The 23,024-nt window shown below is 39.7% G+C and overlaps 1 protein-coding gene across 5 annotated transcripts in view; it reads right to left on the minus strand.

Moving 5' to 3' along the window:
* gpr180 (G protein-coupled receptor 180) overlaps positions 1-23,024 on the minus strand; it is a 114,977-nt gene that overhangs the window by 5,582 nt on the left and 86,371 nt on the right. Inside the window, exons 7-10 of one of the 5 annotated variants that reach the window (XR_012096092.1) lie at positions 16,559-16,750; positions 14,231-14,308; positions 13,874-13,991; positions 10,310-10,427 (exon numbers count right to left, since the gene is read on the minus strand). Coding sequence is in view for 3 of the 5 variants with exons in the window: in XM_073027163.1 (XP_072883264.1) it covers positions 10,269-10,427; positions 14,231-14,308; positions 16,559-16,750 (429 nt within the window). In the remaining 2 variants the exon portion in view is untranslated. Of the gene's footprint in view, positions 1-1,212; positions 10,428-13,873; positions 13,992-14,230; positions 14,309-16,558; positions 16,751-23,024 lie in introns of those variants that run through there. The other 4 variants (XM_073027163.1, XR_012096093.1, XM_073027184.1 and 1 more) reach the window with 4 other exon arrangements.

Here is a 23,024-nt window from a genome sequence, read left to right on the forward strand (position 1 = left end):
TCAGCAAATTCCCAGATGGAATTTGAGCTGTTCCTAGCCACAGGGACATGAATGTAGCGAGAGTAGAGCAGTTGGCTAAGCACACATCCTTGAGGTGTGCCTGTGTTGATTGTCAGAAAGGAGATGTTATTATTGATTTGCATAGATTGTGGTCTCCCAAAGAAGATCCAGTTACAGAGCCCTAGGTTTTGAACCTTGTTTAAAATCCTCTGCACTATTCACAACTGCACCAAACTTACTCACTTTTACTTCCTCTTTCAAGTTATTTATAAAAATCACAAACAGCAGGGGTTCCAGAACAGATCACTACAGAGTACCACTGGTCAGCCTACTAACACCCTCTATCTTCTGTGCACAAGCCAATTCTGAATTCACACAGCCTAGTTTTCCCCAATGTCATGCTTCCTGACTCTATATATGAGCCTACCATGGGGGATCTTGTCAAACACCTTATTAAAATCTATATACACCACATTCATTGTTCTACCTTCATCAACTTGGTTTGTTACTTGCTCAAAGAATTCAATCAGTCTTGTGAGACATGACCTGTCCCCCATAAAGCCATGCTGACTAACACTGATTAACCCATGCTTCTCTAAATGCTCATTAATGCCGTCTTAAGAATCATTTCCAATTGTTGACACACCATTGACATAAGCCTCACAGCTCTGTAATTCCTAGCATTATCCCTTGACCATTCTTGAGAAAATGAATAACATTTATCACACTCCAGTTTTCTGATACTACTCCTGTGGCCAGTGAGGACGCTAAGATGATCACCACAGGCACAACAATCTCTTCCATTTTTTACCGACGTAACCTGGGGTATATCCTGTACATCCTCAGGACTCACCAATCCTAATATTTTTCAAAAGATCCAGTACATCCTCTTTCTTAATGTCGACACGCTCCAGCATATTAGCTTGCTGTATGCTGCTTCATGTTTGTCAAGGTTCCTCTCATTGGTGAATACTGAAGCAAAGTATTCATTAAGGACCTCCACTGCCTTCCGGCAGATATTTTTCCTTTTATCTCTGATGAGTTCTACCAATGTTCCCTCTAATTATGTTTTTTTTTTAAACAGCTGGACAGACCAGCCATTGCTCTGAGCAGGAAACTTATACACGGCCTTAAAACTACACAGCATTTAACATTTGTTTTTGTAATATGCAAAATATGAATATTTAGAATTAAAATGGAAAGATCACATACTTTTGTTTTTTTTTATTCACTGAAGGGTATAATGAAATACAATGCAAAGAACATCTTTCATGTTTCACAAAATTTTAAACTTAGCAATCAACAGGCTAGCAGTTTATTAGTAATGAGCTACTGACTTCCATTCTGTGTTTATTGTTACAATTTGTAACACCATTGTACCTTGAAACACTGACAATGTAAACATGTTGAAGCTCTAAAATGTTTCAAAGTATAGGTTAAGATACATCTATTATTTTGAAAATTCATGGATTATACTCATAACAATTACAGGGTATTTCACAATTATATTAACAGATTTCAAAATTATGTTAGCATAATTTCAAAATTATATTAACATTACATAAAATAAGATTCGAGCTGCTCAACGACGACTATGTGCACAGGAGTATTTCAGTTACTGCACAACCACACACCCTAGAGGGACCAGTGAGCCCTACCATCATTACAGTTATCATCCTGTTCTTCATGTGTGTAGAATACCTTGGGATGAGTAATCCTCTTCATCAAGGCCTTCTTATGACCCCTTCTAATGCTCCTAAATCCCTTTTTAAACACATTTCTGGCTACATTACAACTCCCCAGACCCCAATCTGAGCCTTGTTTCTAAAAATGTATGTATTTAATAATGTACTGCTCCACTACCACCAAACTAATTTTGGATTAGCTTGGCTAACCAAGTCTTCATCCCAGGTGATCTAACCTACTGGGCATGCATACAATGTGGGACCTTGTCAAAGCCTTTGTGGACAATATCGACTACCCTGCCCTATCAATCCCATTGATTATCTTTACAAAAGCATAACCAAATTTGTGAGACACAATTTCCAATGCAGAAAAACATACTGATTATTCTTAAACATGAGAAAGCCTATAGATGCTGGAAGTCCAAGGAACAAACACAAAGTGCTGGAGGAATTCAGCAGGCCAGGCAGCAACTATGGAAAAGAGTGAACAGTTGAAGTTTTGGGCCGAGACCCTTCAAGACATGCTTTTGCACAAGTAGTCAGAACCTGTGTCTCAGCATCCCATTGCAGTAACTATCTCACCACTGATGTTAGGCTAACAGACCTGAGTAGCAGGCTTGTACTAGCAGCCTAAGATAAAGGAACAATGTTTAAGAAAGGCTCTAAAAATAAACCAGGAAACTATAGGTCAGTGAGTCTGACATCAGTTGTGGGAAAGTTATTGGAAGGTTTTCTAAGGGATCGTATATATTAGTATTTGGATAGACATGGACTGATTAAGGATAGTCAGCATGGCTTTGTTTGTGGTAGGTTATATCTAACCAAGCTTATACAATTTTTCAGGGAGGTTACCAGCGAAGTGGATGAAGGCAAGGGAGTGGATGTTGTCTACAAAAACTTTAGAAAGGCATTTGACAAGGTCCCCCATGGGAGGCTGGTCAGAAAGGTTCAGTCACTCGACCTTCAGGATGAGGTGGTAAACTGGATTAGACATTTGCTTTGTGGTAGAAGCCAGAGAGTGGTAGTAGATGGTTGCTTCCCTGACTGGAGGACTGTGACTAGTGGTGTGCTGCAGGTATTGGTGCTTGTCATCTACAGTGCCTATAAAGGTATTCACCACCCTTGGAAGATTTCATGTTTTATTGTTTTACAACATTGCATCACAGTGGATTTAATTTGGCTTCTCTTGATGCTGATCAACAGAAAAAGAACTCATGTCAAAGTGAAAATAGATCTCTACAAAGTTATCTAAATAAATTACAAATATAAAACACAGAATAATTGATTGTATAAGTATTCACCCACTTTAATATCAGTTGGCTGCATCATTACTGGTGCAGCCAACTGATTTTAAAAGTCACATCATCAGTTAAATGGGGATCAGCAGTATGTAGTCAAGCTGTTTCAATTGTGGTAAAAATACACCTGTATCTGGAAGGATCGACTGCTGGTGAGTCAGTATCTTGGCAAAAACTACACCATGAAGATAAAAGAACACTCCAAGCAACTCTGTGAAAAGGTTATTCATAAGCACACATCAGGAGACGGACACAAAAAGTCACTGAATATCCAGTTAAGTCAATCATCAAGAAATGGAAAGAATATGGCACAGCTGTAAATCTGTCTAGAGCAGGCCGACCTCAAAAAGTGAGTAACCGTACAAAAAGTGGACTAGTAAGGCAGATTACCAGGAGATCTAGGTCAACTCTAAAGAAGTTACAAGCTTCAGTGACTGAGATGGGAGAGACTGTGCATACAATTGTTGCCCAGGTGCTTCACAAGTCATAGCTTTATGGGAAAGTGGCAAAGACAAAGCCACTGTGGGGAAAAAAAAACACAAGAAATCTTGGCCAGAGTTTGCCAGAAGGGACACAGTCTTTGAAGTAAATCAGTTGGAACAAGGTTCTATGGCTTAATGAAACCAAAAGTGAGTGTTTTGGCCGTCAAACTAAACACCACACATCATCTAAAACACACCATTGCTACCACGAAGCATGGTGGTAGATGTATCATGCTGTGAAGATGCTTCAATGCAGCAGTCCCTGGAAGATTTGGAAGATCATCAAGTTCACCAATGACACGACTGTGGTGGGTCTCAGCAGCAAGAACGACGAGTCAGCTTACAGAGAGGAGGTGCAGTGGTTAATGGACTGGTGCAGAGCCAACAACCTGTCTCTTAACGTGAACAAAAGAGATGGTTGTTGACTTCAGGAGGACATGCAGCAACCACTCCCCGCTGAACATCGAAGGCTCCTCGGTAGAGATGGTAACCAGCACCAAATTTCTTGGTGTTCACCAGACAGAGAATCTCACCTGGTCCCTCGACACCAGCTCCATAGCAAAGAAAGCCCAGCAGCATCTCTACTTTCTGTGAAGGCTGAGGAAAGTCCATCTCCCACCCCCAACCCCCATCCTCATCACATTCTACAGGGGTTGTATTGAGAGCATCCTGAGCAGCTGCATCACTGCCTGGTTCGGAAATTGCACCATCTCGGATTGCTAGACCCTGCAGCGGATAGTGAGGTCAGCTGAGATGATCATTGGGGTCTCTCTTCCCGCCATCACGGACATTTACGCTACACACTGCATCCGCAAAGGAAACAGCATTATGAAGGACCCCATGCACCCCTCATACAATCTCTTCTCCCTTCTGCTGTCTGGGAAAAGGTTCCGAAGCATTCGGGCTCTCACGACCAGACTATGTAACAGTTTCTTCCCCCAAGCTATCAGACTCCTCAATACCCGAAGCCTGGACTGACACCTTGCCCTATTGTCCTGTTTATTATTTATTGTAATGCCTGCACTGTTTTTGTGCACTTTATGCAGTCCTGTGTAGGTCTGTAGTCTAGCGTAGCTTTCTCTGTGTTTTTTTATTATTACGTAGTTCAGCCTAGTTTTTGTACTGTGTCATGTAACACCATGGTCCTGAAAAACATTGTCTCATTTTTACTATGCACTGTACCAGCAGTTATGGTCGAAATGACAATAAAAGTGACTTGACTTGAAGGTAGAGGGCAGCAAAATACAGGGAAACTTTGGAGCAAGAAAGTTCGGAGTTGGGAGAAGATTTGTTTTCCAGCAAGAGCGTGACACCCCAAGCATAAAGACAAAGCTACACAGGAATGGTTTATAAACAACAAAATTAATGTCCTGGAATGGCCAAGTCATAGTTCAGACATCAATCCAATTGAGAAATTGCGGCTGGACTTGAACAGGGCTGTTCACTTGTGATCCCTATGTAATCTAACAGAGTTTGAGCAGTTTTATAAAGAAGAATGGGGAACAATTGCAATGTCCAGATATGCAAAGCTAATCAACACCTATTCACTCAGACTCAAGGCTGTATTGCTACCAAAGGTGCATCTACTAAATACTGATTTGAAAAGAGTGAATACTTATGCAATCAATTATTTTGCATTGTATTTGTAATTAATTTAGATCACTTCGTAGAGATGTTTTCATTTTGACACAAGTCTTTTTCTGTTGATCAGTGTCAAAAAAGACAAATAAAATCCACTGTGATTTAATGTTGTAAAACAATAAAACATAAAAACTTCCAAGGGCTTGAATACTTTTTATATCAATGATTTGAATGATTATGTAGTTAACTGGATTTGCAAATTTGGGGCTGTAGTGACCAGTAGGGAAGGCTATCAGGGCTTGTAGATGGATCAGTATCAGCTGGAAAAATTGCAGGTGGAATTTAATGCAGACAAGTGCGCATATAGCACTTCAGTAGGACCAACCAGGGTAGGTCTTACACAGTGAACAGTAGAGAACTGAGGAGTGTGGTAGAACAAAGGGATTTGGGAATACAGGTCCACTACTCATTGAAAGTGGTATTACAAGTACATAGAATGTAAAGAAAACTTTTGGATCATTACTCATCATAAATGAAAGCATTGCGTACAGGAGATGGAATGTTATGTTGAAGTTGTACAAGAATTTGTAAGGCCAAATTTGGAGTATTGTGTGCAGTTTTGGTCACCTACCTACAGGAAAGATGCAAGTAAGATTGAAAGAGTACAGAGAAAATTTACAAGGATGTTGCCAGGTCTGGAGGACCTGAGTTACAAGGGAAGATGGACTGGGTTAGGACTTTATTTCTTAGAATGTAGAAGATTGAGAGGAGATTTGATAGAGATATTCAAAATAATGAGAGGTATAGATTGGGTAAATGCAAGTAAGCTTTTTCCACTGAGGTTGGGTGGAACTACAACCAGAGATCATGGGTTAGGGGTGAAAGGTGAAAAGTTTAGGGGCACAAGGGGAAACTTCTTCAGAGGGTCGTGAGATTGGAATGAGCTGCCAGCACGTGGTGCATGCAAATTTAATTTCAACATTAAGCAAAGTATTGGTAGGTACATGGACAGTAGGGGTTGGGAGGGTTCCAGTGTAGGTCAATAGTTATAGACACTTTAAATAATTTGGCATGGACTAGATGGGCCGAAAGGCCTGTTTTCATGCTGTCCTTCTCTTATGACCCTCAAGCCTTGTGGTATCTCTGCCAGTCTCAGTATTTATTTTTGACTTCGCCCAAATGTACTAGAATGCACTTTTTCAGGACCCTTAGAGTCATCTACATTTATGTGCATTAAGATCACTAGTGCCTCTTCTTTTGTGATGTGGATGTGTTTCAAGCCATCACTACTGTCTTTCCAGAGCTCACTAGCTTCCATGACCTTCTCTATTTATTTCAGACCTTGTGCATCTCTTGTGGCTCCAAATGTAGATGACAACATTGATCCATAGAGGGGCATGCTCTCTCCCTAGTTACCCCTTTTCTCTTGGTAGATACAGAAGCAGTGGATGTTAGAGAGTTAAGGAGCCAAATGGATTGAAAGCAGGCCCACAGATCCACCATGCCCCTAATTTAACAACTCTGAAGTTAGCCTTTCAAGAAATAGGCACACAGGTACTTTGAAACCTGCAGCTAGAAGGATTAGAAGATGTAGGTTTGACACCTGACTTGAGTCTTTGTCAGACTTTAGGAGGCGGATGACTCCTGTGTCAAATTTTTGACACTTTCCTACCACTTTTTGATACTTTTAAGGGCTTGACACCTACTATGAGTGAGCAAGTGTACTAAGATATTGCATACATCTTGCCAGATGCAATTGCAGCTCCGGTAGCCTAGTGTTGAGCAACATGACTTCTGGGATCCTTTATACATTCCTCCCTCATATTAGCTTAACTGGGAATACTTCTTTATCAAGGCATTGTGAAGCATTTGCAAAAGGCATTGCTTTAAGTTTTCTTTGATGCAAGGTCACAGACTCACATATTAACTCCATTCACTATTCTCTGAAATTGCCAAATATTTCAAGCTACTTTAGATTTATAGAATTTTCATAGCTTTCTTTTGCATAAATCATTTTAGATTTAGCAGTATACACTTCCATGTAAAACTGATCACGACTTCCAAGGAAGTTTCCCTGCTCATAGGGCTTCCTAATCAAGCAGTTTCCCTCTATGCATAATTATGTATCTTGCTCTTGATAAGCAATTTTCAGTTGTGCCAGATAATTGAAGGTGTAATGACCTATAATTATAGCCAGATGACCATGACATTGCCTTAGACTTTCAGCACCATTTGTGTACCACAGTTAATGCATATGACATTCCAAGGTCATTCCAAACTTAATATGACATCAAGCCATTTAAGGTGAAATAATAGTATTTGACAAAAAGCTTGTAGATTTACAAAAATATCTCAAAAGAAGAGGGGAAGTCATTACCTAGGTTTAAAAGGAAATTCCATAATTCTGTGATCACTTTATGTAGCTGAAGCCTTGATATCAATAGTGGAGAAATTACATTTCGGGAGGAATTGGTTGTCAAAATTAGAAGAGCGAAATACCTAGGAGAGGGTGAGGCTACAGGACCAGAAGAAGGTCCGATCTGGGAGAGATTTGATAATTCAAGGTTGAAAAAGGAATGGGATAGGTGTGAACTGAAGTTTATGAAACAAAATAATGAATGAGATTTGCCAAGCTGTGGAATACTTCAGTCTGGGTTAAGTCACAGACGAGTCTTTCAAGAGCAGATAAATTGATGCTAGGAAAATCAGAATGGATGATGGTCTCCTGAAACATGCAGTTTCAGAGAGGTAAGACAGAGTGGAGGCTGTTGCTCTTAATGGCATATCTAGAACTCAAATAAGATTGTTTACTTATGATAAGGAGGAGATTCTCTCTCAGTTATGAGTCTGGAATTTCTGAACCTAGAGGGTGTGGATACCACATCATTAAGTACATTAAAAACTGTGGTGGGTAGATTTTTTGACTAGAGGGAGATAAAATGTTGTAGACATCAAAATAGAAAAAAGATCAACAATGTGCCAATTATAATCTTAGTACACGGAAGAGGAGATGTTTATTTGTTTATTTCTGCTCCTCTTTCCTACATTCATCCAAATTAACACCCAAATTTCATATGTTGAACAATTACAAATCGGGAGATTTCTCTCCTGCCTTTCCCTCCAGCCCTATCATCCACATTCTCTCTTTTCCTTAAAAACACTGGGCTGCAGTTCAGTTGTAATCAGAACATTGCAACCTTATTGAATCTATCATGTTTCGATGACACTGAGTAAGTTCTTTGATTGTGTTTTCTCTTTACAGTACAGAATAAATGTCAGAGAAAATTATTTAGTAAAGCATCACGGCCCTTTTTTTTTACACCAAACTCTATTACAGATGATTTATCTAAAGTAACAGATGGCTCCATCTAAGTCTTAAATACTTGGGAAACACTACTGCTGAGCTTTCAGTAACTAAGTGTGTTGATTTTTAATTTGCCATTATTAGTAGCATTGGTCAAAAAGGTTATATATGATAATAGTTACATTAACTAGTGAATTAAACAGTCACTGATGCATAGGGTCTTTATTCATAGGTTTAAATATCAACAATGACAAATTATAATTAAAATGTATACATATTTAAGTAACATACTACTTAAATATGTAGAACAAGACATAATTGCAGCAACTAAAACTGGCATAATCAGCTGTCTTGCATTGTAGATCTGGGTACACTGCAAAAAAAATTGCAACCTTTTTTTTGAAAAAAATGGTTGAAAGGAATGCTTCTTTGTGAAAGAAATGTACCTTTATAATATTTGAGCATGCTAATAATATCAACATTCCAATGCAAATGTGTCACACTCCTTTCCTATGTACAAAACATAGCAGATGCAATTGTTCATTTATTACAAAGCAAACAATCTATGAATAACTTCAAAACATAAGATGCGCCTGTACCTACATATAAACAAAGAAACTTCTGTATTGTTGGACAGTTATGAATTTAATTCCACACCCAATTCTCTTCCAATTGACCATGCATATCAAAGACTGTAGGCCTGGAGGAATGAATGTGCATAGAAATTGTATTGCAAGAAAAGAATGACTTAAAATGATAATTTAAAGACTGAAAACTGTTGTCTACATCAAGTGTTGAAATTTTAATTATAAAATTAAAAAAAAATAGTCAGTGGGAAAATGGATCTACTGACTGTTAGAGATCATCATCCATCCTCAGCATACAGCCAAATTAGAAATCTCAACTGTGTCTAATCTGCGCAATTATTTAAACATCACAATGATATCAATGTTCAGTGTACCCAAGGTGAAAATTGAACTTGTGCCCATGTTCACACATCAGGTGCCAATGTGCAAATCTACATCCATGATTAGGAGTCTTCAACCACACTATGAGAGTGCTGGCAGTGTTTTATGATTTTTCATTCTGGAGAATCTGATATTGTAAGTGTACAGAGGCACTTTAATATGGAAAATAATTCTTCCACTTCTACTAGCAATGATCAATTTCACTGTCAGAATTATAATGTTTCCAACATTCTGTAATGTTGTTTAATTCTTTATCATGAAATATCCTGGAGGTAATGAAGCTGATGAACCTATCTATACAACAGGCAAGATAGATAATTTGTCAACAAGGTCACAAGAGGGAGGAGTTCAAGAAATTATTTCTGTTACAAAAATATGAAAATATTCCCTACCTAATGAGTACATGATCATGTAGCACCATAGAAATAATTCACTATCCTCTTGTGAGTAAAAGTTGAGCAATTGCTTCTAGGGGAGATCAAAATGATTTTAAAAAATTATATTTTATGGAAACATGCCTATGAACCTCAACAACGAAAGTACTTAATTTGATAATATTTAGTTTTCCCATTGACTAAGGTGTTAACATTTATAGTATAAATACATTGACATCAATAATACAACAGAATAAAAATATAATATTGTAAATTGCATTTCATTAATCTTGGTACAGAAACAAATTTTGAAATAAACATAGTCATACTCTTTTCCATGATGATTCTATTTGCAGCATATATGGTGGCAGAATATGCTCTGAAAAATTGTGTCCATAATCCTAAATTCATTAATTCAAGTGCATTTAATGTGGACTAGCCTTTGTAAACGACTTAGTCTTGATTGGTTTGGTACATAATAATTTGTATTAAAATGTTACCCAAAACCACAGCTTTGCTATTAGAATTCAATATATATTATATGTAGTGAATCTTTCTTTAGCTACATCTTCATCACTAGGACTTGTAATGATATCTATGCCCAGATGACATAGTGAGCGGCAATGTAACTGAAGAAAGTGATGAAACTTCCCAGAAAAGACTCCGAGAAAGGAAGAGTCTGTACAAGATGACCATGGAGACAGACTGACAGAGAATGACAGCAATGACAATAATCTGGGAAGAAACAACAATGATTTTACTTAAGACTGGTCCTGTGGAAACAGATTTTAAGACATATCTTTGCTAAATCAACATTAACACATTTTAGGAAATCATAAAATTGCTGTTGCTGCAGAACTTAAATAATAAACTGAAAACACTATATTGATGAGACCCGACACAGACTGGGAGACCATTTTGCTGAACACCTATGCTCTGTCCGCCAGAGAAAGCAGGATCTCCCAGTGGCCACACATTTTAATTCTACGTCCCATTCTGATATGTCAATCCATGGCCTTCTCTACTGTCAAGATGAAGCCATACTCAGGTTGGAGGAACAACACCTTATATTCCATATGGGTCTCTCCAACCTCATGGCATGAACATTGATTTCTCTAACTTCTGTTAATGCCCCTCCTCCCCTTCTTACCCCATCCTTTATTTATTTATTTACCTATCTAGCTATTTATTTAGTATTTTTTTCCTTTTTTTCTCTCTCTGTCCCTCTCACTATCACTCCTTGCCTGCTCTCCATCTTCCTCTGGTGCTCTCCTCCCCCTTTCTTTCTTTCTAGGCCTGCCATCCCATGATCCTTTCCCTTCTCCAGCTCTGTATCCCTTTTGCCAATCAACTTTCCAGCTCTTAGCTTCATCCCTCCCCCTCCTATCTTCTCCTATCATTTCAGATCTCCCCTCCCCTTTCCGAATCTCTTCTTTCAGTTAGTCCTGACGAAGAGTCTCGGCCTGAAACATCGACTGTACTTCTTCCTATAGATGCTGCCTGGCCTGCTGCGTTCCACCAGCATTTTGTGTGTGTTGCTTGAATAAACAGAAAATGCTGGAAACACCCAGCAGGTCAGGCAGCAACAACGGAAAGAGAAACATTTTAGTCTACAAGTGCTTTCTCAATTAGAACTTAGTGTTCCAGAATACATTTTTTTAACTTTTAAAATGCATGGAAATATTTGTGCAGACTTAGTATTTAGTAATTTGCCAGTTCTCTTTAAGTTTGGTTGCAGATCTGAGAGCATTTTAGCACCTCCAGTTACACCAACCTGCTTACACTGCCCTTTTGCACAATATTTCAGTGCAGTCAAACCGTACTGCAAACAAACAGGCCTTTTGCGCCACTACATCCATGCTGACCTTTGTGCCCATCTATAATATTCCCATTCACTGGCATTAGGATTGTATCCATAAACACTTTAAGACCATAAGACCATCAGATGCAGTAGCAGAATTAGGCCATTTTGCCCATCAAGACTGCTCTACCATTTCATCATGGCTGACCCATTTTCCCTCCAATCTCCTGCCTTCTCCCCATATCCCTTCATGCCCTGACTAATCAAGAATCTATCAGCCTCTGCCTTAAATATACCCAATGACTTGGCCTCCACAGCTGCTTGTAGCAACAAATTCCATAGATTCACCACTCTTTGGCTCAAGAAATTTCTCATCTCAATTCTAAATGGAAATCCCTCTACTCTGAGACTGTGTGCTCTAGTCCTAGACTCTCCCACTATAAGAAAAATCCTCTCCTCATCCATGGTATCGACGAGGCCTTTTTTCAACATTTGATAGGTTTGAATGAGATCCCCCTCATTCTTCTGAATTCCAGTGAGTACAGGCCCAGAGCCATCAAACACTCCTCATATGATAAGCCTTTCAATCCTGGAATCATTTTAGTGAACCTTCTTTGACCCCTTTTCAACATGAGCACATCCTTTCTTAGATAAGGGGCCCAAATCCTCTCACAATACTCTAAGTGAGGTTGCACCACAGCTTTATAAAGCCTCAACATTCCATCCTTGCTTTTATACTCTAGTTCTCTCAAAATGAATGCAAACATTGCATTTGCCCTCCTCACCACTAACACAACCTGCAAATTAAACTTTAGGGAATTCTGCATGAGGACACTCGCATCCCTTTGCAGGTCAGATTTTAGAATTTTCTCTCCATTTAGAAAACAGGCTACGCTTTTATTTCTTCTATCTAAGTGCATGACCATACACTTCCCAACACCGTATTCCATCTGGCACTTCTTTGCCCATTCTTCTCATCCAAGTCTACCTGTAGCCTCTTTGCTTCCTCAACACTATCTGCCCCTCCACACATCTTTCTATCAGCCACAAAACTGGCCACTATGCCATCAATTCCATCATCCAAATCACTGACATATAACGTAAAAAGAAGCAGGCCTAACACACACCCCAAGAGGAACACCATTAGTCACCAACAGCCAACCAAAAAAGGCTCCCTTTATTCTCACTCTTTGACTCCTGCCAATCAGCAACTGCTTTATCTATGCTAATATCTTTCCTATACCTTGGGCTTTTAACTTGTTACGCAGCCTCTTGTGTGGCACCTTGTCAAAGGCCTTCTGGAAATCAAAGTACACATCATCTACCGATACTCACACAAAATGCTGGTGGAACACAACAGGCCAGGCAGCATCTATAGGAAGAAGCACTGTGCTCTCCTACTGTGTTCCACCAGCATTTTGTGTTGCTTGAATTTCCAGCATCTGCAGATTTCCTCGTATCTACCGATTCTCCTTTGTCTATCCTGTTTGTTATGTCTTTAAAGAGCTCCAACAGATTTGTCAGACAAGATTTTCCCTTAACAAAACTATGCTGACTTCAGTCTATTTTATCATGTGCCTCCAAGTACCCAAAACTTCATCCTTAATAATTGACTTCAAGATCTTCCCAACCACTGAGGTCAGATTAACTGAGCTACAATTTCCTTTCTTCTGCCTCTCTCCCTTCTTGAAGAGTGGAGTAACTTTTGCAATGTTCCAATCCTCCTTGAAAGGTTGTTAGTAATGCCTCCATAATCTCTTCAGCCACTTATTTCAGAACCTTGAGATGTAGATAATCTTTTTCTGATTTAAATATCTGTTCAAATCCCTCTTAAATGTAGCAAGCATATCTGTATTTTGAATATATAATTATACCATTGCATTTTATTGATCGATTCCAATTCCTGAGCAATATTATTGGAACTTTCTATAGATCAAGATTATGCAACAGTGCACCAGTTGGTGAACAGATGTTAAAAATTCAACAGGAAATTGTGCATCCTCCTCAATATCTGTCATGATGTGAGTAGATGTATAATTGTACAGGTACTCCCAGAAGTTCCAAAAGTAGGCCTTTGTTCATGGCCTGTGGTGCATCATCTTTTGGTGCTCAAATTGCTCTTTCACACAACCACTGTTAATTCAAATGTTGTCGAGAAGCACTGTAACTCTTCTTCAGAACCAGGGGAAATGCGGAGATGTCAGTTTTCAAATCATGGTTGGTGGGAGGAGTGCAGTTTAAGAAATAAAGGTTATGAAGATTGGTGAAGAGGACGGGTAATAAGGAGCATGAATACTGACTATTAGCAAGGTAGCTTAAAGAAACTGGGTGATAAATGTACACAAGCATGATAATGGTAAACTATGGGAAAGAAATTCACCTGTAAGTGGGAAGTTCAACATTCATTCCAACAGGTTGCAAAGTGCCTAGATTCATGATGTTCTTCCAGTTGACTTTGGGTCTCACTATGGCAGTGGAAGAAGCTGCAGAAAGACAGGCTGGAATATGTGTGGGATTGAGAATTAAAGAGGTATGTAATATAGGAAGCTTAGAATTACCCCTGTGGATCAAATACAAGTGCGTTATTTGATTTCTCCAGTCCAGAGAAGGCCATTTTGTGTGAACACCAACTACAGTGGACTAAATTAGTTAGAAAGAATTTGTAATTAAAATCCATGAAAGATTTTCTTTGGGAAAAAGTCACATTCTTTCAGGAATGCAAATTTCAAGTACATACCTTCTTTCTTTGGTACTCGGCAAACATTGCTGATACAGCTATGAAGACTGGATGGCAGAGCAACCAAAGAATGCAGCCCTAATATATTAAAAAGAAAGAGATCCTTGTGCTGGTTGTCAATCCATGAAAACCCCTTTAACAATATGCTTTTAAAAAGGATCAAGAAATTATTAGATATTTCTTCATTTCCACTTTACATGAAAAATTACCAGTTCTGTTTTCAACCAACCCGAGTTGTAATATTAATTACTGAAAAACCATACAGATTTTTTTTGTAGGTATCTGGATCTGTTAACAAATAATTTGGGGTAGGTTGGGACTAGGCTAGATTCATTTTATAATTTCTCTGTTTACTCCATCAGATATTTTTATCATGTTTCTAATTAAACTACCTAAATGTTGGAGGAACCCAGCAAGTCAGGCAGTATCTATGGAAAAGAATAAACAGTCAACATTTTGGGCTGAGACCCTTCATCAAGAATAAATGACTTTAGCTTTGACCTCTTTAAATAAACAGGTAGCATTTGGGGCTTTGGAAATGTTGGTTACTGATTTTGATTTAATCTTTGTAGTAGCATCAAGTTGCCCTTGCAAGCTATACTAAAGAGATTCTCTGATTTGGGTTCTACCATGTTTGTTGCTTTTTGCTCTCCTTAGCTTGTTTATTCATTTGTGGGATGCAGGAAATGCCTATCTCAAGTGACCTGGAAAAAAAGAAATAGAGTCTGGAGTAGACAAGTCACCTCTCCAGACTGCTCCACCATTTAATGGGATCATAGCTGATGTTTTACTTCAGTGTACAATTTTGCATCTTCTCAAACACTTAATATTTGAGTGTTTATCAGTCTCTGGGAAGTGGTGGTCAGCTATTTTACCATCACTTCTCCCTATTAATTTTGCAAAAGGGTGCATGGCAGACAGGCATAGTTATATATACTGTGGATATACTAGAGCTGTTAGGGAGGGTTTAAACTGATTTGGTAGGGGAGATGTGAACCAGAGTGATGGGGCTGAGGATAAGGCAGCTGGTATACAAGTAGATGCAATGTGCAATGAGACTGTGAGGAAGGACAGGCAGATGATAGGGCAAAACTGCAGTCAGTGGGACGAGTTAAAATGTAACAGGGGGCCAAAATCGAGAAAGGTAATGAAGACAGATCTGACTTATATTGTTTTGATCACAGTTGTAGGAAAGATGCGGTTAAACTGAAAAGAGTGCAAAAAGGATTTGCAAGAATGCTGCCAGATAGAGGGCCTGAGTTATCGGAGAAGTTGCCAGGTTATGTCTTTATTTCCTGAAATACAGGAAAATGAGGGGCAACCTTATAGAAATGTTTAACATGATGAGAGGCATAGATAAGGTGGATGGTAGCAATTACCCAGGGTAGGGAAGGCCAAAACTTAGACAGCATAGATTGAAAGTGAGATGGTACAGATTCAGAGGGACCTGAGGGGCAACTTTCCCATTCAGAGGGTTATGAGTACATGGAATGAGCTGTCAGAGGAAATCATTCAGGCTGGCACAATATTATCATTTAAGAAGCGCTTGCATAGGTATATAGCAGGCGTGGCTTTGAGGGATATGGAGTAATACAGGAAATTGGGACTAACCATGTGTGCACCATGGTGTCATCAGGTGAAAGGGTCTGTATCTGTGCTGTATTGTTCTATGAATCTGAAAATCTTACATATTAATTTCTGAAGCCAATTTTCTGAGGCCCACTACCTTCACATTAGGTTCCTGATGGTGGACACTGACAATCAGTAGATAAAGCCAAATGGTTACCCTTTCTTGATTTTGCATTTAAAATGATTTGTCCATGTACCTGATGAAGGGTCTTGGCCCAAAAAGTTAACTGTTTATTCATTTCCATAGATGCTGCGTTCCTCCAGCATTCTGCGTGCTTTGTCTTGGATTTCCAGCATCTGCAGATTTTCTCGTGTTTGTGTCCATGTACCTACACCTGTCCTAAACTGCTTGATACTAGCTTTAAACTATTTTTCTAAGGGACACAGCCTCATGCACAACTCATTTTTACTATTTATCAGTGTGGGAAAAATACCATCTCAAACATCCTTGGGATATTTTTAAAAACTTATTGATGCAATTAGGTCACTGCAGACCATTTCCAGTAGCACCCGATGTGGTGATAGTGAGCCACTTTCTTCAAATGTTGCCATGATGTTTAAAGGCACAATATGAATGATTTAAGCAAAAGGTAATTACACTACATTCATATAAAATATTTGTTAACAAATTCCTCACATATGCATGACTTTTTTTAGGGATTGAAAAGGCCAGCTGCTGATAAAAAAAATCATACTTACTTTAGCAAATGTGATGTAGAAATCTCTCTTAAGTACACTTCTTTCCGAAGTAATAATCTGGTAAAGACTAGAGGTTAAGAGCAAGGCTAGACACACCCGTAAAACAATCAGCAGGAGACCTGCCATGCCATTGTATGCATGGTAGCTATGGTGATCAATATCTTCAAACTGCTCCCAAAGTAATAAAACACCCTGTTAAAAAAAGTGACAAGGGAGAATAGTTAGTGCGAACTTTATTAAAAATATAAAAAATAATATTAAAGGGGAGTTTTTTAATGTGGTTACAGAAATGAGTTCAGTTATAAATAACTAAAACACATCTCCTTGAAAGGGAGAATAACATCATACTGGTGCAAATCTCCACAGCATCCAGCGACCCTGTGATCTCCACCTCAGGGGCTAATGTCAGAATATCCTTCAAGAGGGTGAACCCTTACAATGCCATCAGGCCTTGATGGTGTACCTAACCAGGTACTGAAAACCTGTGCTGATCAGCTTGCTGGAGTGTTTAAGGAAATCTTCAAATTCTCACTGCTGTGGTCTGGGGTTCCCACCTGCTTCAAAAAAGGCAGCAATTGAATTGAACTGAATTGACTTTATTTCTTATAACCTTCACATACATGAGTAATAATTCTTATGTTACGTCTCCATCTAAATGTGTAATGTGCAATCATAGTACTTTATAATAATTTATAATAAATAGAAGTCAATGTAATATAGAGTACACTCAAATCAGCGTTGAGTTCATCAGTCTGATGACCTGGTGGAAGAAGCTGTCCTGGAGACTGTTGGTCCTGGCTTTTATGCTGCGGTACCGATTCCCGGATGGTAGCAGTTGGAATAGATTGTGGTTGGGATGGTTTGGGTTCTCAATGATCCAACTGTCCTTGTAAATGTCCTGAATCACAGCAACTGAAATGAAAGGCATTGAGCCTTTTCTCCTGCTTAGCATATATTGTCCAGGCACAATCAAACCCCTGTCCATGAAGGCCAACATACCATATGCCTTCATAACAATCCTATCGACTTGCACGGAAACATGAATTGAATTGAATTGAATTAAATTGACTTCATTTCTTACATCCATCACATACATGAGGAGCACAAGTCTTTATGTTTGCACATCTGAATGTGCAAAGTATAATAATTTGTAATAAATAATATGTACAACAGAACAGTCAAAATAACATAGAAATACAATTGTGTCAGCGTAAATTAATCAGTCTGATGGCCTGGTGAAAGAAGCTGTCCGTGAGCCTTTTGGTCCTGGCTTTAACACTGTGGTACCGTTTCCCAGATGGTAGCAGCTGGAACAATTTGTGGTTGGGGTGATTCGGGTCCCCAATGATCCTTTGGGCCCTTTTTATGCACCTATTACTGTAAATGTCCTGAATAGTGGGAAGTTCACATCCACAGATGCACTGGGCTGTCCACACCACTCTCTGCAGAGTCCTGCAATTGAAGGAAGTACAGTTCCCACACCAGGCAGTGATGCAACCAGTCAGGATGCTCTCAACTGTGCCCCTGTAGAAAGTTCTTAGGATTTGGGGCCCATACCAAACTTCCTCAACCGTCTGAGGTGAAAGAGGCACTATTGTGCCTTTTTCACCACACAGCTGGTGTGTACAGACCACGTGAGGTCCTCGGTGATGTGAATGCTGAGGAAATTTGAAGCTGTTTACCCTATCATAGTCCAGATCCACTGACGCCAATAAGGGTTAGCCTGTCTCCATTCCTCCTGTAATTCACAACCAGCTCCTTTGTTTATGCAACATTGAGGGAGAGGTTGTTTTCTTGACACCACTGTGTCAGAGAGATGACTTCTTCCCTGTAGGCCACCTAGTTATTGTTTGAGATAAGGCCAATCAATGTAGTGTGGTCGGCATATTTAATTCGCAGATTGGAGCTGTGGGTTGCGATACAGTCATGGTGTACAGGAAGCAAAGGAGGGGACTCAGTACGCAGCCCTGAGGGACTCCCGTATTGAGAGTCAGAGGGTTGGAAGTGAGGGAGCCCACTCTTACAACCTGCTGGTGATCGGATAGGAAGTCCAGGATCCAGCTGCACAAGGCCGAGGTCTCTGAGCTTATTGTCAAGTACCCAAGAAGAGCATGCTTGGAAAAGGGTGGGTGAGTTGTCTCAATGACTATTAACTGGGAACACTCACATCCACTGTAATGAAGTGCTTTGAGAGGTTGGTTATGGCTAGAATTAACCTGTCTGAGCAAGGACCTGGATCCATTGCAGTCACCTATTATCACAACAGGTCTATAGCTGATGAAATCTCACTGGCTCTCCACACTGCTTTGGAGCACCTCGACAACATGAAAACATAAGCCAGGCTGCTGTTTACCAACTACAGTTCAGCATTCAATACCATCATCTTTTAGGCATCAATTATGAAGATTCTAAACCTAAGCCTCCATACTTCTTTCTGCAACTGGATCCTTGACCTCCTCAATGGGAGACCACAGTCTGTACAGATCGATGATAAGTCAACACAGGCTCCCCGCAAAGATATGTGCTCTGCTCAGATTGTTCTGCTTTCTCTACATTCTAGACTATTTGGCTAAACACACCATTTACAACTTTGCAGATGGCACCACTGTTGCTGGTAAAATCTCAGATGGCGACAGGGTAGTGTACAGGAGTGAGATAGTTCGGCTAGTTGAGTGGTGCTGCAACAACAACCTTGCATTCAATGTCAACAAGACCATGGAACTCATTGTGGATTTCAGGAAGGGGGAGACGAAAGAACAAACACAAGTCCCCACCGAAAGGTCAGCAGTAGAAAAGTTTAACAGCTTTTAAGTTCCTGGGTGACAACATCTACAAGACTCTGTCCTGGATCCAACACATTGACGCAATCAACGTTCAAAGTAAATTTATTATCAAAGTACATATTGTCACCATATACAATCCAGAGGTTCTTGTAGGCATAGTTAATAAATACAATAACCATAATAAAATCAATGAAAGACCGCATCAACAGAGTGGACAGCCAGTGTGCAAAAGACAACAAACTATTCAAATAGAAAAAGAAAGAAAAAATGAAATAAATATTGAGAATATGAGAGTCCTTGAAAGTGAATCTACAAGTTGTAGGAACAGTTCAGTGGTGGGCAAGTGAAGTTATCCCCTTTGGTTCAAGAGCCTGATTGTTCAGTGGTAATAACTGTTTCTGAACCAAATGGTGTGAGTCCTGAAGTTCTTGACAGGAGAGCATGACCTGCAAGGTGAGGGTCCCTGATGATGGATGCTGCTTTCTTGCAACAACGTTCCATGCAGATGTGCTCCATGGTGGGGAGGGCTTTAGCTGTGATGGCCTGGATTGTATCCCCTACTTTTTGTACGGTTTTCTGTTCAAGGACACCAGTCTGTGATGCAGCTAGTCAATATACTCTCCACTACACATCTACAGAGCTTTGTCAAAGTTTTAGATTGTCATGGTGAATCTTTGCAAACTCCTAAGGAAGTAGGGGCACTGTTGTGCTTTCTTCATAATTGCACTATGTGCTGGGTCCAAGACAGGTCCTCTGAAATGATGACACCAAGGCATTTAAAGTTCAATCATGAAAAATGAATGCCAATGGCTCTACTTCATTAGGAAATTGAGGAGCTTTGGTATGCCACAAAAAACACTTGCAAATTTCCATAGATGTACAGTGAAGAACCCTCTGACTGGCTGCATCCCAGCCTGGTATGAGGCATCCAATGCACAGGATCACAATGGAGCTTCCATTGTGTGCTGCGTCTGCGAGGCTGAGTCGGGCGGCGCCTTGGAAGTCCATAGTGGGGAGTAGTACTCCCTTCTACCGCCGGCGTGGGATGGCGAGTCTGTCGGGACCCCGGGGACTTGTGGAAACTGTGGTGATTTCTTTTGAACTTATAGTCCTTTAACATCACTGAGCCCATAGTCTTTTTTATCAATTATGCTATTGTTTGCACTGTTGTAACTATATGTTGTAATTATGTGTTTTTGTGCAGGTCTTGTAGCTTTAGTTTTTGGTCTTGTTTTTGTCTAGTGGATTTGGAGCTCCTTTCCGCGGAACGCGCTAGACGGTAGCGCGATATTAATACGCAGCAGCCTCTGTGGACTCTGGATTGGGGATTGCCAAACGTTACGTGGATTTTCTGGTGTAGTCTGTTTTGTCATATGCTTTTGTGATATCATTCTGGGGGAGCATTGTCTCATTTTTTAACTGCATTGCATTTGTGGTTTCTAAATGACAATAAACTGAATCTGAATCTGAACAAGGGACTGCAGATTCAACCAGTTCCATCACAGGCACAACCCTCATCAGTGCACAAGGAGGACCCTCACCATCCAAGACATACCCTCTTCTCATTACTACATTGAGGATGAGGCACAGGATCCTGAAGCCCCACACTCAGTGATTCAGGAACAGTTTCTTCCCCTCCATCATCCAAACAAGCCATGAATACTACCTAACAATTTGCACTATTGATTTATTTTGTAATTTATTGTAATTTTTATGTCTCTGCACTGTACTGCTGCCTCAAAATGACAATTTTCACATCATATAGGATGGTTATAATTAACTTGATTTGAAGTATAAACTGGAGTTTAAGAGGCCCCTCTTAGAAAGTTGATAGATTTGTTATAAGTGTTAGAGTCATAGAATAATACTCTTTAGCCCAGATTGTTCATTGCAACTAAGGTGTCTTTTGCTTACATTTGCCCCATATCTCTCCAGACTTTCCAATTCCTGTAACTATCCAAATGTCTTTTCAACGTTAATTGTATCCACCTCTACCATTTCTTGGTAGCTCATTCTACATAACCAACACCCTCTGTATGGGAAAACTTATCACTCATGTCTATGTTAAATTCTTCCCCTCTCACCCTAATCCTATGCCCTCTAGTTTTAGACCTCCTTACCCTTACCCGGGGTAAACAACTGTGATCATCCACCATGTCCATGTCACTCACGATTTTGCATATCTCACTATGGATACCCTTCAGCCTCCTTTCCTGTAGGGAAAACAGTCGCAGCCTATGCAGAACTTTTATAATTTGAGCCATCCAGTCCCAGCAAAATCTTTGTGAATCTTTTCTACAGTCTCTCTAGATTAATTACATCATTCCTATGGTAGGGTGACAAGAACTGCACATAATACTCCTGGCATTGTCTTACCAGTTAGCTGCTGGGATGTCAAGGAATGCTGCAGAATCATTGAAAAACTGCAATATACAGATGCAGTTATCAGGCTGGATGTGTACACGTCTTCTGTAAACAATGCTCATTTGTATTTCATAAATAGCCATGGGTAATTAAATGACTGCAAGTCCATTTTAGGTCTCTATTCTATATGGTCTGGTATTGGATTCTTCCAGGTGCTGATTCTAGCCCAGAACTTCCCCATCCTCCTGATCATTCCCTCATCCACATACCTTTGGGTTTTCTCTTCAAAATTATTAATAACCAGAAAGTCATAATAAGGCAGGAGACTAGGTGACGAGTACTGGAGGGTGCTCTGATATGATGCAGACTGAGAAACCCCACCAGTCTCTTACATCATGGGGGTGGGGCGGGAGGAGTGAGATGAGGGCAGATCGGAAAGAAATAGAGAAGATGCGGGTGAGAGCTGCATTGATAACAATAGAGGAAATAAGACACTTGGATGTCCTGGAATGGAAAGTCTTTTCAGGAGGACAAATGAGGCTCAGATGGAGGAACTGAGAATGGAATAGCCTCATTGCAAGTGGCAGGGTGGGAAGAGATGTAGTCAAAGTAACAATGGAAATGAGTGGGTTTGTAAAAGGTGTTGGTGGATAATCTGTGTCCGAAGGTGGAGACCGAGAGATGAAGGGACAGAGGTATCAGGATAGACTAACTGAATTTAAAGACTGAGTGGTAGTTGGTGGCAAAGTTGATGAATTTGACAAGTTCCACATGGGTGCAGGAGGCAGCACCACAATGCAGTGAACAAAGTAGTGGAAAGTGAGTTGGGGAGCTATAGCTACTCAAGGATACAAACTCTTAAGCGCTTAATACAAACTCTTAATTTTTCCATCATTTTTTAACTTTACTGATTTGCTTCTCTTTCATTGAACTCTTGGTACCATAATATATCTGGGAAATGTTTATGTCCACTTCTACAAAGGCAGAAACAAGGAATTTTTTTAATTACTCTTTCATTTCTTTGTTTCTTCTTTATAAATTCACTGCAAGAGCCTCATTCCTCTAATGTTTACTTTTTGCATGCTCATAGTAGGTTTTACAGCCCATTTTTGTGTTCCTTGCTCAAATGAGTTACTCTTATACTCTTACTTTTGCTCTCAATCAATTGTTTGATCTCTTTTTGCTGAAGTCTAAACTGTTCAGATTATTAGGCTTGTTACATTTTTCAGTTAACATTATATGACTTTGGGTCTAATACTTCTCCCAACTTTTGTTGTACTGGCTGGAATGCTTTTCCTTTTGTGTTTTTATGACAGTAT

The sequence above is a fragment of the Hemitrygon akajei genome, chromosome 2 (genome assembly GCF_048418815.1).
Source record: "Hemitrygon akajei chromosome 2, sHemAka1.3, whole genome shotgun sequence".
In the NCBI taxonomy this organism is placed as follows: domain Eukaryota; kingdom Metazoa; phylum Chordata; class Chondrichthyes; order Myliobatiformes; family Dasyatidae; genus Hemitrygon; species Hemitrygon akajei.